The following is a 16255-nucleotide window of genomic DNA, read 5'->3' as shown; positions in this document are numbered from 1 at the left end:
TGTTGACTGTGGATATATAGACAGGCTATCGTTGTATAGTGCCAGTGTGTGGGGACAAGGCCGTTTCTGCTCATTGAGTGCACATACTGTCCCTGCGTTGTGTCATGCTGACGAGCTTATGGGTGTTTGACCTATGTATGGCAACTGCCAGCTTCTCAACTGACCCCTTACACATGACAACCTGTGGATGTGGCAAGAAAAGATGTCGCGCATCTTTTCTAGTACAAGGTGAATGGACATTATACAGTTAATAAAATCTGCCTACATCTTTGTATTCTTTGAAATACAGTATCTGGAAGGATCACATTCTGATTTGCATTCTTTGATATTATTTGATATTATTAGGAGCTTTGATAGTTCAATTCTAAAATTACTTAAAAGTATTCTTGCCAGTTTGGGTCAGTTCTGGCCTCAAGTTTGCTTTATTTTTCTCCATAAAAGTGTTGGCTTTGACATCTCTTAGGTTTGGAAACTGAGAGCTTTACATTATGTGTTAGGCCACATGCAATTTTTTAATTTTTTTGAAATTTACTTGAGATTCATATCACACAAGATAACCAGTGAACTATGTTTTTTCATTACGGAAATGTCACTTGGTAGGTATCAGAAGAGCCCTACCTTTCTATTACGCAGGACTAAGCCCTTTAGTTTTTGTCTTTGCTGAACAGTTACTTTTAACTGCAGTGTATTCTTCACCTGAAGGTCCTTAAAGTGGAGGTTGCTCCGTCCACTTCTGTAATTTATCTATAATGGTGATATCACTTCATTTTAGACATAACTGTGGCAGCAGAAGTGGGATTTTGTTAGTCCCTTCTCCTGCATTCTGTGCATGTCAGTTCTCTCTTTCTTTCCGTCAGCCTTTTTCAGCCTTGTGCACATTCACATACTGGGTTGTTTGGAAGCTTCCTGCTGTGGAAGGCACACAGGGAGAGATGCCTAAAAAAATAAAGAGGCATTACTAACCTGTATAGTACAGCATAGTCCCTGGAACCTCTTTGGGCATATAGTCATTTGCCCTTTTCTTTCACAGTTTGATGTGTTGGTTTGACATGGGTGAAACTGAACTAGTTGCCAATCCTCTCATTGCCCATCTGCTTCTATGTAGATGGTAGTCCACGGGTGTAGTTAAGAGTGTGCACAGAGTGAACAAACAGTGCTAACAAAGTCACCACTACTAAACTTTTCTGCTGACTGTGGAGATTGGTGACCTGTACCTGAAAGGATATGGACATTCCATATTCACAGAGACATTCTGTGATGTAGCAGTTCCATAAACTGAACCAGAATTCATAATTGTTGCATAGGTGGAATCCCAAGATACTTATCCCAGGCACAGTTAGTAATTCAGGATTACCTCACAGTGTGTTTTGTCTGTCCCAATTACCATGATTGTCCAATTTATTGTATAACATAAAATGTAATTTAATACTGACATACTGAATGGCATTCATGTGTGTTAACAAGAAACATAATCTCTGCGTTATTTCATGGCTTAGCACAAGAGAAGTTTCACAACGGCACTTCTGAAGACAGTTAATCCGTTGCCTTCACATCCTGCATTTCTAATGTTTTTGCATTACATTCTCTGAGAGACAAAGCAGATACTAGGTCTGTGTAGGAAATTAAATAGCAAAACTAATATAGAAGCTTTTATCAAGTATTTAAGCTTTAAAGCCATAAACATATTCTCTTTTTCATTATAGTTTATGGTATTATCCTTTATACCATAAGTTAAATTTTATATTTATATTCGTTTGCCTGAAAAAAACAGAATACGCCATTCAGTATTGGGGATATAGATGGGAATACTAGCATATGTTACTGATACGGTCTTCTGGCTTCATCCTGAATTCTTACTTAGCTCAGTTACCCTTTGGGTTTATAACCAGTCTTAATTACTTTCGTACCAGTATTTCTTCCTTCATCTCTATCTTTCCTGCTGGTGCTCTTTTTTTCCATTACTACGTATTTGTGTATCAAAAATAGTTTGTTAAACGCAAATACAGCTTTACTGTTGCCATTTGAAAAACTTTGAGAAAATTAATGTTCAGAAAGACACAAGTGTAATTATCTTAGAAGAGGAATTGTATAATTCTTTGCTTGGCACCCTTCTGCATTTGCCTACATTTTCATTTTTGACTGTGTCAACCCAACAGTTGCTTCCATCAGTCTTTAAGCAACCATTTTCTCCTTGTGCTTTCCTCTGGCCAAATCTATGGGTTTTTTTAACTGTTCATGTTTAGCATTTCCAAGTCACCCATGCAAATATGCCATGCTTATGTTGTATTTATGTATGTTAGAATAATCTCTCTTTCCTGGCTGTTCTACACACACAGACATCAAGCTCCCTCCAGTGAGGTCATCACATCACATAAAGCTGAGTGAAATAACAAAGAAAGGTTCAAGATTAAGTCAAGTGTCTCTTCTGTACTGAGTGTTTGGTGCCTTTTAGTGTGGAAGTGTGTCAAGCCGCTCAATTTGTCTCTGCAAAGGGGAACTACTGCCACTTAAAGAAAAGAAAAAAAAAAAAGGAAAAAAGGTCTTTCAAAGCCAAAACAGCTGAAACAACTTTGCAGTTCTACCTGCATTGGAGCGGACTGCCAGATATAAACATATTTGATCTATGAGGAAGAGAGTCAGCTTATTTCAGCTCCCATCCTTAGCAAAGATACCATTGGCCACCTCTTAGGATAACCATAGAACATATGCTACTTCAGCTCCTTTGTGTTTCTTTGTCTTAACTTCATCAAATATTGAAGAAGCCCGATGAATGCGAAAGCCCTTCTGTCTATAGTCAGAAGATAGCAATTACTGTGATATATGCTGTTGTGTTTGTTGTTCTTTTAATAGTGCTATGGAAGAATAGTCCTTTTTTATTGCATCTTTCAGCCTTTTAGTAATGGGGTGATTTTGTGCATGTTTATTTTTTTTTTTTTGGAAGCTTTTTACTGGAAAGATCATCTTTAACCCTTTTAATCTCTCATCTAAGAACTGGTGTCCAGGAGACACTTTGACTTTCAGAGGTTCTGTGTCATTATGTGTTTCACATAAATTAATAGCATCTCCCTGCCTATTCTGAACCTGCGTGTTCTGTTTTATGCCAGAAATGTAAAATTTTGAATGTATGCATATTTGGACAGGCAGAAGGTGACTGTAACGTGTATTTGTTTTAATTAGTAAAGTAAAAATGGATAGGCTTTGGATATGTTGTAGCAAATCATTTTAACTAGAGTTAGCGATAAACCAGTTGCCATATTGTAGAAAAGATGAAGAAAATTGTGCAATGTGACTTCATATTTGTGAGGTGATGAGGAATTCTAAAGAGGAAAAGAATACTGTAGGAATGAAAGTGTGATAATAGAAAAGAGAAATGCTGGCATTAGGAGATGACACAGATAGCTGAAGTGGAGAAGTCCTGTGTGGCAAGAAGGCACAGTGAAATAATGTAGCTGTGGCGGGAAAGCCAGTGCTATGTAATTGTCATAATATACTGATAAATGATACTCTGTGTATGTGTGTGTATATATATATATATGCACATATTTATCTGAACATCACCAATAATATATACAACAATAATATACATAGTAATACAGTAAATATATTATGATAAATAAGAAGACATTTAAATCGTATGGAAAATATGTAATCAATATACATTTTGTAATAATGATGCCTATTGCAATAGTTTAATAAGTAATTGCATAATTTTAGTACCAGGCAAAAATACTGCTCTACCTATTCACTTAAAATTTTGATTTAGCATGAGGTTATTAGCGTATTGATGTAAAAGTAGTTAGTTCAGTTGTTGGGGCAATTGGTTGTCGGCAGAGATTCATCTTGCTATGGAACCTTTTCTAACAGTGGCTTAAGAAGGTGTCAACAAACAGTAACAGCTTTAATCCCTTAAAATTTTTCTTCATTCTGCAAATATTCCCTGGCTTTGTAAGGTTTCATTGTTTTCATATTTTTATAGCAGTTGCTGACTCAATATCATTTCTTTTGCTTACAGGAGAGTATTACTATACCTTTACATTCTAGTAATTAATAAATTGTTTTAAGGATTCAGTGTAAATTTCATATCGTAAGGTTTTTATCCAAGCCTGTGTTGTCCAGTGCATTTCAAAGGAAAAAATGCAGTCAACTCTGTGTTGATGTGTGATTGTGTAAGAGGTGCCATCTAAAACAAAATACTGTTTTATTTGCAGAAAGCCATATTCTTGAGGATGTAAACAAGTGTATCATTGCACTGAGAGAGCAAAATGCGGACAATCTGGATCGTGCAGCCGGTGCAATCCGAGGGCGTGCTTCAAGAGTAGCTCATATTGTGTCGGGTGAGATGGACAATTATGAACCAGGGGCTTACACTGAAGGAGTGATGACAAATGTTCAATATTTGACCAAGAATGGTAAGTCTGATTTCTAAGCTACCTTCTAAATTTCTTTAGTGGTGTAAATTTCCCTATATATGCCACATTTAAAGTGAATCCTCTGATTCCCTTGTCTGATGCACTAATTGTGCACTAATAATTCATTATAGGGTCTTTAATCTCCTTTCAGCATAATATTCCAATTGTAATGATATCATGCAGTTCAAAAGTAGTTTTCAAAATTTTATTTGACTTACATCATTTTTGTAAGGTTTTATAAGTTACGGAAGAGTTTTACCAGAACTCTTAAATGCAAGAAACAATGTTTGGAAACGTATCACTGATGAAGCAGCAGTTTTCCACTTCGTTTTCCTGGGCTCATCAGATCTGTTCTAAGCAGATGAAAGGCAAACTTGGACAAGGAGAAGCAGGTTTGTGATTTGTGTGTGTTTGCCCCTTTTAAGGGCTGTCGAGCAGTGCTTAGAAATCTCCAGGCATCTTCAGTTCTGCTAAGCAAATTTGGAAATTCCTACAATTTAGTACTGTTAGTACCTTTTTCATTATATTCAAGAAGAGAGTATCCTATGTTGGAGCATATCTGTACTGGCAGCAGGAGTGTAACTGCAGTAATTCTATACATGGTTTCTGTTTACATAAATGAGTCTTTTGCCTTTCATAGTGTACATTTAATAAAGAAAATTACCCGTGGAGCTCCCAGAACTCCCATGTTTTCATCGGTTGCAAATCTGATATTTGGGAAGTTAAAAAATGGTCATTAAGAAACTTTCTGTCAGGTCTGGAAATAGGATTTAGCTTTGTGAACTCAGAAGTCTAAATCTCAGCACTGTCAATCTAAACAAATTTCTAGTATCTTACATATGACTGACATCTACTTTTATTTACTGCAAGAAAAGACAGGAATTTTGTTTGAGCTCGCACTTAATCAGTTCAAATAGGTCCAGAACTGTCTTTATGTGAAACGAGAGTGAACTGACATCACAATGAAGTGGCAGAAGGGACAGAATAGTGAGAAGAGTTTGAAATAGACTTGCCTGTTTTTACCTTATTTTCTGATGTTTTGATTAAAAAAAAATCTAAGAACTTTTCAAAACATCATCCTTTTTTCATAACTTCTGAAAGTGCTGTGACAAATGCCAAGGGAAACAGCAATTGTAGGAAAGCATAGTTTTGATTCCTATTTAAAAGCTGAACCCTTCTTTCTTGAAGCTGGTAGTCTTTAAACAAATTAGGAGTTGACACTGATTTCTGTTCTGTTGCCTTGCTTTGACAGTAATACATAATGTACCTAACTCTGTGTATCTATAAAAGACAGGAAGACATAAAACTGGTTTTGGTTAGAATGTTTGCCTGTGTCAAGGGACATCAAGCATGGTGTCATCTTCAAACCTAAGAATCCACTATCTTTAGGTTATTCAGTAGGAGTGAAAAAAAGAAACATGTACTTTTCATTACCTGAATTTATATGATGTGCAATGAACAGACATCAAATCATGCAAGGTTTTTGAGTTCCTTGATGGTTTGGTTTTGTTTGTTCTGTTTAAGCGTACAGGGAAAATGCAGGTAGGCTGCAGCTGTCAGGTGTAACCCAAGATACACCATCACTGCTAGGTCTTTCATAAGCCAGCTGATTGCAAGCTGACACTTCACTAGGAGAGAATTGTTTGTTTATGCTGCCATTAGCTCCTAAGTTAGCCTGCATGAGTAACCTAGGGCAGTGAAGTGCCTCCGTTATGCCCAGTGAAAAGGTAATGTGGTACTGAAGAGAAATTACTGCAGGCAGAGTATAGAGTTAGTGAAAGTAGAATTATAGAACAATAGTGTACACAGAAATGGCAGAGAAATAAAAGTGCAAATGAAAGAGAGAAGGGGAGCCAGAAACGTGAAGGATGCAAATTGGAGGTAATAGGACAAAAATAACTGTGCATAAAGAGGAACAGATACATTTATTGTTTGTTAAAACAAAGACTGACATTAAATTGTAGCACATATGTTGAGGTACTTTATAAGAAAAAAAGAGGTTAAATTCTCTGCATTACAGTATATTCAAGAAAAGAGTGTAAGATCACTAAATTTGTCTCTTCAGCTGGAATACATCAGACATATTTGAGATGGTAAAGTGGGCTATTTAACAATAATAATGTAATATTGCTGTACAATGAGCATTAAAACTGGTGCTTAATTTCTTAGCTCAAGTTGTGTAGTCCTCGTTAGATAAAAGCTGAATGGATCTCTGCAGCACCATAGAATGGAGTGTCTGCTTTCTCAGGCTTATGTTATGCAGTTCCTCCATTTTGCCCCTTCACTTTCCCCCAAGAAGGAGAAAACCTCACACAAACTGACAAGGGGTCCTTAAGAGCACCATTTATGTTGCGGAGTTGAGCTCTCAGAATTTAGATAATACCAGAACTAACGTTGTCTTTGCAGCCTTGATTTGCACTCTGTGTGTGTATGGATTATGACATTGTGAGTATGTGGTCATACATAGTTTTGTTACAAAACAGCTGCTTAATTCAGGTCACCAGGTGAATGAGCTTTAGACATATGTCAGGGTGACATGCTAGCGGAGGATGGTGTCCATAGGATTAATTTGGAAAGTTAGTAGAAGACTGCAGGAAGATAATATATGATCTGATAGTGAGGATAGTTCATTTGGAGACTGCCACTGTCTGTACAGGGTTCCTATGTGACACTGGTTAAATTCATGAGGCTACAACTGATTTTGGGGTGCAGGAATGCTTCCTAGCTGCTGATCTGAGTGAGCGCGCTGGCTGTGTCCTTGTTCTACATCACAATGGAATGCTTCCTAGCTGCTGATCTGAGTGAGTGTGCTGGCTGTGTCCTTGTTCTACATCAGAATGAGATGGGGACATACTCTGTCCCCTCTTGTTCTCGGGCTTCAGTGGAAGGGCATGTAGTTGAGTGGGTAGGAAAGAACTGGAAAACATTCTAGCAGGCTCCTTACTCTAGATGATTGGAAATCAGCATTGAGGATTGTGCCCTGAAAATGCTTGCCCCGGGGTCTATATGAAACCTTTCTGGACCACTGGAGAAAAGTGTTCAGTCCAATGGTCTGTATACTCTGTGCAGGCAGTTGTTTAAATCAACGTTTCCTATCTTGATTTTACAAGTACAAAGGTGATAGAGATTCAGCCTGCATTCTGGCATATTTAAGACCATGAAAATGTTAGTACTGATACCTCTCTGGCTTTCCTAATGTCTGACACTGCTGGTTAGATTGAAATATGCAGATCCTTGCATTTTGATATGGTTTGTGTGCTGTTGCATGAAAGCAAAATGAAACCTTTAGAAATGCTATATAAAAATGTAAGGTCTTTCCAGTTCAGAACTGGAAGAGTAACCATGTACTGTATTTTTAAATATCAAAGTCTACTCTATTATTTTACTACTTGACAGAATCTGCTTCAGTTTTGTTTAAGGGAACAATTTATGTTATGGCATATATCTGTTGATATAGTAAAAAGCCTGTATTTATTGTAAATTTTGTCTGCAGTTTTGCTTTCATGTCAAATCACAATGATACACTATATCCATATGTAAGTATGTATACAGATATATAAATCTTCTAGTTATTTAGATCTAAGGAACTTGTAAAAAACAAGGAGTGGGGACAAAGATGAGAAGTATTTTAACTATCTTAAGGAACTAGTGTAGGTATCTTTCTCTGAATCATTGGAGTTTTGAATCCGTGTTTTTTTATTCTAGTAGTGCTGATGGAATTACAGCAAACCATTGTCCACAGATTCTTAAAACCACAGTTATGAAATATCTTGTAAGTTACACAGGGATAAACCTTGACTGTAAGTTGAGGAGTAATAATGAAGTAGTATTTGGAATGAAAAACACTGTTCTCAAATTAAAGGTCAGCTGCAGGCATTGTTCTGAGAGATACTGATATGACACACAATACTGTTCTCACTCCCTTTGAAGTATGGATTAAGGCAGAGTTTAATCTCTGAGACAGAATGGGCCTCACCATGAAAATGTTGAACAATACTGAACTTTTAGACTTGTTCTGGACAAGATTGAGTTTGTGTTCAGTGATTTTCTTTAAAACCTTCACAAGTTTGCTACCTTTTTTTGAAGTCCTTTCCTGTGATTTTGTCCTAAAAGTCATTCTGTTCTTCCTGACCCAGCTGTCTTCTGTATTGGTGGCATGTTTTAACATCACAGTTTGCCAGGTCACTAATGAATTTATTTATTTATTTATTGGTCCCAAGATTATTATTCCAGAGTCTCCTCTCACTTTATAGCCCTTTCAGTGTGATTAGTTGTATAGCCTCCATATTAATACTGATCTACTCCACCTGAAACAGAGCTTTCTTGTATGGTACTTTATTAAACGTTTCTGCAGGGTAGACTAAATCTGCTGCATTGCTTTTCTCTGGGAAAAGGTAATTTATCTTAGCAATAAAGGATATTAGTGTTACCTGATATGAGCTTCCTTCCATCTTGTCCTTTTTATTTGCATTTTCCATTTACCTCCATGTCTTGCATGGTTATGTGCACAAGCTAATGACTTTGTATTTTCCTAGATGCTTCACTTGCCTTTTCCAAATACAGTTTGTAGGCTTGTTGCAACAGCTTATACAAAATGACTGTCAGTTTCCTTTGTCCACTGTCTGAGTCTTTTGCAGTAGGGATTGTCTGTTTTCTTCAGTTCAGGACTGTAGATTTTCTCTCACCCAAAAGACATCTGGTAATGAGGAAATGTAAGAAAGCTTTGCAATGTGTTTTTTCCTGCCCACTGTGACATTTGGTACTTATTTCATCCTCTCAAATTTGGCATGCCATCTAAGCCAAAATGGGGAGAGAGAAGTGCCTTCAGAGACTTCATTGATTTTTCTTAAGATACATCTTCAGGTTATATTGGATGAGTCAGCTGTTGAAGTTCCTTACCTATTCCTGTAGTATGAAAGATACCAATATGACCAACTTCTTTGTAGGTGATTTATTTGGGGGTAGCTAAAATGAGATGGATGAATCTTGCTCATTCTGTGGTACATGCAAAATAAAAAGTTTTCATTAATTTAAAAATATTTTCCACTGCACATTCATAACCCTCATAATTACATTTAAAGATAGTATTTTCTATTGGAGTCTGTTTCGTATTTAGAGGTTTTTAGCCTTGCTTGTGAAGCTTGAAGACTTCTAAAGAGGACTGAGTCTCTGTATTGTAAAACATGAAAAAAAATCCCCAAACATTTGATAGAAAAACTGGAATGGGGCTCGAATATGCGAGTTTATGGAGTTGTTGAACCTGTGAAATTGGTGTTCAACTCAGACAAGGAACAGCTTTTAAGAAACAATCCAACAGAGAATTACTGTAAGAGCCGGGGGGGGAAAAATCATTAACTAAGAAAGATGTTGAGGGTGTTTGCATGACTTGGCCTAAAATACTTTTTGTTCATAATTGCATGATGATGATTAGACTAAAGCAATAGCCCTTCGTGCTTGTGACTGTCATAGCCAGCCCATGGATGATATGGAAGATGGTTCAGCTACACCAGAAGAGTTGCCAGGACTGGCAAGGCCTACCCCTCATTTAAAAAACATCTCCATGAGGAAGAAGAGGCAGGTTGTAGTCTGTAGGTGACTCCCTTCTGAGGGGAACAGAGGGTCCAATATGCCAGGCTGACCCTCTTGGGGAAGTCAGCGGGGCATGAAAAGTCCAGGAAGTTCTTGGAATGTGTCAACAACAACTTTTTTCTTCAAATGGGAGAGGAGCCATGCTGGACTTTGTCCTTACCAACAAGCAGAGGGGGGGGAAAAATCATTAACTAAGAAAGATGTTGAGGGTGTTTGCATGACTTGGCCTAAAATACTTTTTGTTCATAATTGCATGATGATGATTAGACTAAAGCAATAGCCCTTCGTGCTTGTGACTGTCATAGCCAGCCCATGGATGATATGGAAGATGGTTCAGCTACACCAGAAGAGTTGCCAGGACTGGCAAGGCCTACCCCTCATTTAAAAAACATCTCCATGAGGAAGAAGAGGCACGTTGTAGTCTGTAGGTGACTCCCTTCTGAGGGGAACAGAGGGTCCAATATGCCAGGCTGACCCTCTTGGGGAAGTCAGCGGGGCATGAAAAGTCCAGGAAGTTCTTGGAATGTGTCAACAACAACTTTTTTCTTCAAATGGGAGAGGAGCCATGCTGGACTTTGTCCTTACCAACAAGCAGGGGCTGGTGGGGAATGTCATGCTCAAGGCCAGCCTTGGCTGCAGTGATCAATAAATGGTAGAATTCAAAATCCTTAGGGCAGTCAGGAAGGTACACAGCAAGCTCACTACCCTGGACTTCAGGAGAGCAGACTTTGGCCTCTTGAGGGATCTGCTTGGCAGGGTAACAGGGAAAAAGTACTGGAGGGGAGAAGGGCACAAGGAAGACTGTTAGTATTCAAGGATCTACTCCTCCAAGCTCAGGAGCAGTGCATCCCAGGAAAGAAGTTGTCAGGCAAAAAAAACAGGACGTCTGTATGGATGAACAAGGAGCTCCTGGACAAGCTCGGAAGCAAAAGGAGGTCTATAGAGGGTAGAAGTAAGGATGGGTAGACTGGGAGGAATATAGAGGAACTGTCCAACTGGCCAGGAAACAGATTAGGCAAGTTAAGCCCAAATAGAATTAAATCTGGCCAGGGATATTAAGGACAACAAGAAAAACTTCTATAAGTACGTCAGGGATAAAGGCAAGACTATGGAAGATGTGGGCCCTCTCCAGAAGGAAACGAGAGACCTGGTCACCCAGGATATGGAAAAGGCTGAGCTACTGAATGACTCAGTCTTAATTGGCAAGGGCTGTAACCACACCACCCTAGTTGAAGAAGGCAAAACCAGGGGCTGTGAGAATGAAGAGCTCACTGTAGGAGAAGGTCGGGTTTGAGACCATCTAAGGAACCTGAAGATATATAAGTCCATGGGACCTGGTGGAATCCATCCATGGGTCCTGAGGGAGCTGGTGGATGAAGTGGCTAAGCTGCTGTTATATTTGAAAAGTCATGGCAGTCTGGGGAAGTTCCCACTGACTGGAAAAGGGGAAACAACCCCTGTTTTCAAAAAGGGAAAAAAGACCTGGGGAATTACAAGCTGGTCAGTCTCACTGCTGAGCCCAGGAAGATCATGGAATCCAGTCTCATTAAGGATTTCCTCAGACCTGAAATACTGTGATAACTTCTTGTTCTTCAGTTTTAGATCACTCCCAGTTCTTTGTAGCTATTATTTGTTGTTATTTTCTAACCTAAATTTACAAAAAGCATCTTGCACAGTTTTAATTTTTGCGTTGAATACTCTTTTTAATGTTTTATAATAAAATTCATAGTTTTTATAACATGCTATATCATAATCATAAAATTATATGATCTCCCTCCCCGCAGTAATATTTCCTACTATATACAGCTAACCCTTCCGAATTCTGCTCTGTTTAAGATTTTCATGCCATCTCACCGAGATTCTTTTCTGCCAAATATGCCCTGGTTCCAAACCTTCCTGGTTTCTTCCTTAGTAATGATGAGCTCTTAGATTTGGAAATGATGCAACAGATGTTGATGAGGAGAGCGTACTCATAATTCAGTAGGATTTGTGTACGTGTGTGTATTTATGTATGGGTTGTAAATCTGTTAACGTAGTAAAATTGCGTCTTGCTGAAATCAGAAATTACATGCTTGGTGTGATTTTGTGCACCTCAGATCTCGGTAAGTCTCTCAGCACCGCCACTCATGGCATTATTTGGAGAAGCAGCATTGAATGCATTACATACCGAATAAAGTATTTCTGTAAACAGGGCTTCTTACTTTCTGGGGACCCCAGATTCTGTTTTCTATCAGAATCCCATCACTGCCAGCACTGTACAAGGTCATCTCTGAAGGTAGTTTTGTCTGCAGTGGGCTTTATTTTGACTTGCAGTTGATGAGAGCACCAGATAAGGTCCTCACTTTACCCAGTGCTGTTACACAACTGTAGCTGGAGTAGTTTTGTAATAATTCAGTAGATTGCAAAGAAAGTGTTAAGTAGTGCACCCATCAGTTTTAGAGTTTCATGCAGGAACATACAGCTGTCTGTTACTCATGCTCCTTTACGATTCCTGTCAGGAATTAAACGGTAGACAGCTTCAGCAGATGAGAAGGTGTGTTCCTTGGGCATTGTACAAAAAATTCCTTACAGAAAGCTTCACCCTTCCAAGGCAATATAAAGCAGCAGGCATGGTTCTCCCATGGGATGCTTGGACTGTGACAAGTAGGTTAGGCAGTAAACAGCTTGAGGCCCCTCCTAATCAGCAAAAACATTTGGGAGAAGCCGTAGATGTTTCAACGGCTTGGATTTTGTTGTATTTGTTTGGGTTTTTTAAATCGGAAGCAGTTCCATAACTTATTTCCTGAACTGAAACGGCAAGTTAGCATTTCTTCTATCACACTGTTAGTGTTTTGCCAGTAACTTTATTTTTGGTGTTGAGAGAGGCTTAAAATAATTTCTTGAAACTTACTGTTAGGTTTGAAGTCAGAAGTGTTAGTGATCTATTCTAGAAGATGGCTGCAAGTAATAAAACTATGTTTATTCTTAGATTTCCTGGAGCCCCCTTTTTTTAAAATAAGCTTATTTTTTAAGAATGGGAGGCTAGATTTCAGGAAATGCTGTGGAGCAGGTCTCTGAGGAAGTATTCATGGTAAAATAAACAATATTCAGTGGTAGTATGCCAAACATTAAAGAAAGATGATGTATTGATTACAACAAGAATGCTGAAAAGAAAGGGGGAAGAATCCGAGAACTTGTCTTTAGAAAACAGGAAGGTGCTCACTGTAGGCTTTCCAAAGTAGGCCTTGCTAAATTCAGAAATGCTGGGGAAAAGCTTTCTGGATAACAGAGGGCTCTCGGGCTGGCCAGTGACCTTGAGCAGGCGACCTGTGCGGAGAGGGAGAGGTTGAAGGTTTGTGTAACCTGAGGAGGTGGCGGCCGGGGGCAGTCGAATAGAAGGCTACAGCTTCTTGAGAGGTGGTTACAGAGACAGTGGGACCAGACCGGGTTTTCAAGTGTTAGCTAGACAAGACGTAGTGTTGGTCTTACTTTTAAGGAGGAGACTGATCCTGATAATATGCAGAAGTCCTTTTCAAACAACGTGTTTGTGATTTTTTTTCCTCATGTTAGACACCAGCTGCATTCATGTAAGACTTGTCATCTTTTCTGGGTAATTAAATGTTTTAATGTGTGCATTCGTACTCTGCAGTAGCAATCTCAGATTCCCAGAGAAGAGTGCCTTCTTGCTGTTAAAAATAAGTAGTTTTAGTATTTGAGAAGGATTTTTAGTGTTAAAGGGTTGCAGAAATCTCATTCTGAATATATGAATTTCTCCAGAATGCTAATGCAGGTTTCATATATGAAGTATCATGTATTAAATGGAGGTGAAGCATAGCAACATTGCAAATGGATGCAATCAATCTACATGATTTTCATCTGATGCATTTACAGATAGGCAGATAAACATTTAAAGTCTATTGGTACTGTATATTTTCAAAGTGTTTGTTTGCTGTGTAGTCTGCTGTCTTAAAATTGTGTTGATTCCTCTCCTGCACTGAGTTAATAGGAAGATTTTCAGCAGTGCTCCAGATTTGTTCTAAATAACAACATAGTCATCTTGTATTTACTCAGTTCCTTCACTTGTCTTGCTTAGATACTGTTCTATGAGTCAAATAAGGGAAGTAAGTACCTGTACCTAAGAACACCTTCAAAGATATTAATAGTGTTAGAAGCAATGTTATTTTTATTCATATAGTTTTATTCCACTTCAAACCATCGTTCGTGAGTTGATGTACTTAGAGTTAATAACTGACGTTCTTGAGTCTTTATTAAAGCCTGCTATTCTGAGTCTTGGAGAAAAGTTCTTTTCTGCACCGCATGTGAAGAGGAAGTATTCTTGTAGTCAGCCTTTGTAAACTTTAAACCATAAGTAAAGAACAAAAAGATCTTCTGGAACTTTTTTAGCCTTTCCATACTCTCTACATAGAATTGAAAGTAGCAGGAAATCTAATTGACAATCACTTTCTTGTCTGTCAGCAGTCTGTTGCAGTTGGAGTTCACCCTAACTGTATGTGCAGAACAGCCAGTACCCATTATAATTAATCATTCTCACTGTTTCTCTGGATTCTTGTACAGAAATTTCTTTACCTAAAGAATTTCTTCCTGCTGATAATATTAGCATTAGCACTAATAGCTGTAGATGTTGCTAATTTAACTAGTCACCAATTGATTGAGAAGTTTCAGGTAAATACTGAAAAATGTTCTTTTTAATGTTACTGGCAGGTGGTTATTTAAGGCAAGGTTTCTGTTGTGGGGCAAAATATGTACTGCAGGTTGCAATTATACTGAGTGTAGACAGCTCATTCAGTTTGTTTCTTTGCTTTTTTTACCTCTGGGTTAAGAATCAAGGGAAGGAGCACGTTGAATAGTATGACTGGAATTAGTTCAATAGTCTACCTTTTTTTCCTTTATTTTGTTTAGTAGCTCATCATGCTGTTTTCAGTATAGAACTGATACGTGAGAGCATTGTGTTCTCTGTTGCTTCATCTTTTAGTATAAAAGTAAGAAAGATACAAGCAGTTTTATTAGGTTCTGTGAATAGTTTCATTTTTCACGTCAGTCCTGTATGATCTGGGGGCCATTGAGTGTTTGATCACCTGCTCAGTCTTTTGTGTCTATACTTGCTCTTTTGGGTTTCCAGTTATCTTCAAATTCCACTTGAAACCATTTTCAGAACCGCTTTTAATTTGGTTTTAGGTTTAATTAGGTATACAAAAATATTCTAAAATAGTTGTGCTCCTTGCGGTATATGCAGTTAAATTAGTTTTGTTAACGTAAGATGGATTGACAAAGTGCTTAGTGACATGGTTTAGTGATGTTTTTTTATCAGGGTTAGGTTGATGGTTGGGCTGGATGATCTTAAAGGTCCCTTCCAACCTAGACAATTTTATGACTCTATGGAAAAGATATTCAGGTTCTATCCAAATGTATGTGACTGCTTTTGAAAGGTTGCCCAGAGAGGTTCTAGTCAAAGTCTGATTGGTCAAAGTCGGCACAACTCATACTATTTTGCAAAGATAGTGAACTTCTTGAGTTCTTGGGTAGGGTTGGTTTATTTTTCCCTGGAGCACTGTCTGTACTGCAGAGTGCCTGGAGATGCCCCTCCCTTGATACGTACTTTGATGCTTATTATGCTTTTGCAGCCATCTGCTTAGAGGAAATTAACTTTTTGCCTCCTGACACTTGTTTGTGGGCTGAAACCGCTCCCTCTTGAGTGGTTTTATTGATTTCATATTGTTGAGTAGTTTAAGGCAGATTTGGGGAACCTGAGCCTTCCCAAACACACAGCAAGCAGGAGCCAGTAGAAGTGGGTTCCCTAAGTTCCTCATCCAGACCTAAGCCTTTCTTTGTGAAAGAAGGTGCTCAAGCACAGTAGCATTATTGTCTATGAGAGAAAGGTGTTCTGCATTGTCTTCTAACTCTTAATAGTTAGCTACCAGTGCCCAGTACATTGCAGTGTTACAGCAAAGACACAAAGTGGATGCACAAAGTTTATCTTTGTTGTGAGGCAGTGTTTTCTGAATTGTTTTGAGACTCGCTATTAATATTAAATTTAGATTCAATATTTTCCTGGAATTGTTCAGGAAAATATCTTTCCTGCAGTTGAAAGTGTTTATTGGTATTTCACTGTAATTAGGAACTTGGGGATTTTGGGTACCAAGATGTATTTATTTTTCTTGTGCTTGCTTTTTAAATGTCAGTAATCTTTCATGAAATATAATGCTTCTTGATTAAATTATTTAATTCCAGGTTACTGTTGTAGTAGACATAGTACTAAA

General features: G+C 38.2%; 1 protein-coding gene across 1 annotated transcript in view; it reads left to right on the top strand.

Moving 5' to 3' along the window:
- Positions 1 to 16255, top strand: part of CTNNA3 (catenin alpha 3) — a 497320-nt gene that overhangs the window by 389523 nt on the left and 91542 nt on the right. Inside the window, exon 12 of the mRNA XM_014940453.1 lies at positions 4209 to 4409. Within this exon, the coding sequence (XP_014795939.1) occupies positions 4209 to 4409 (201 nt within the window). The remainder of the gene's footprint in view (positions 1 to 4208; positions 4410 to 16255) is intronic.

The sequence above is a fragment of the Calidris pugnax genome, unplaced genomic scaffold, assembly GCF_001431845.1.
Source record: "Calidris pugnax isolate Ruff unplaced genomic scaffold, ASM143184v1 scaffold39, whole genome shotgun sequence".
Classification (NCBI taxonomy): domain Eukaryota; kingdom Metazoa; phylum Chordata; class Aves; order Charadriiformes; family Scolopacidae; genus Calidris; species Calidris pugnax.
This window is presented reverse-complemented; position numbering and strand designations above follow the sequence as displayed.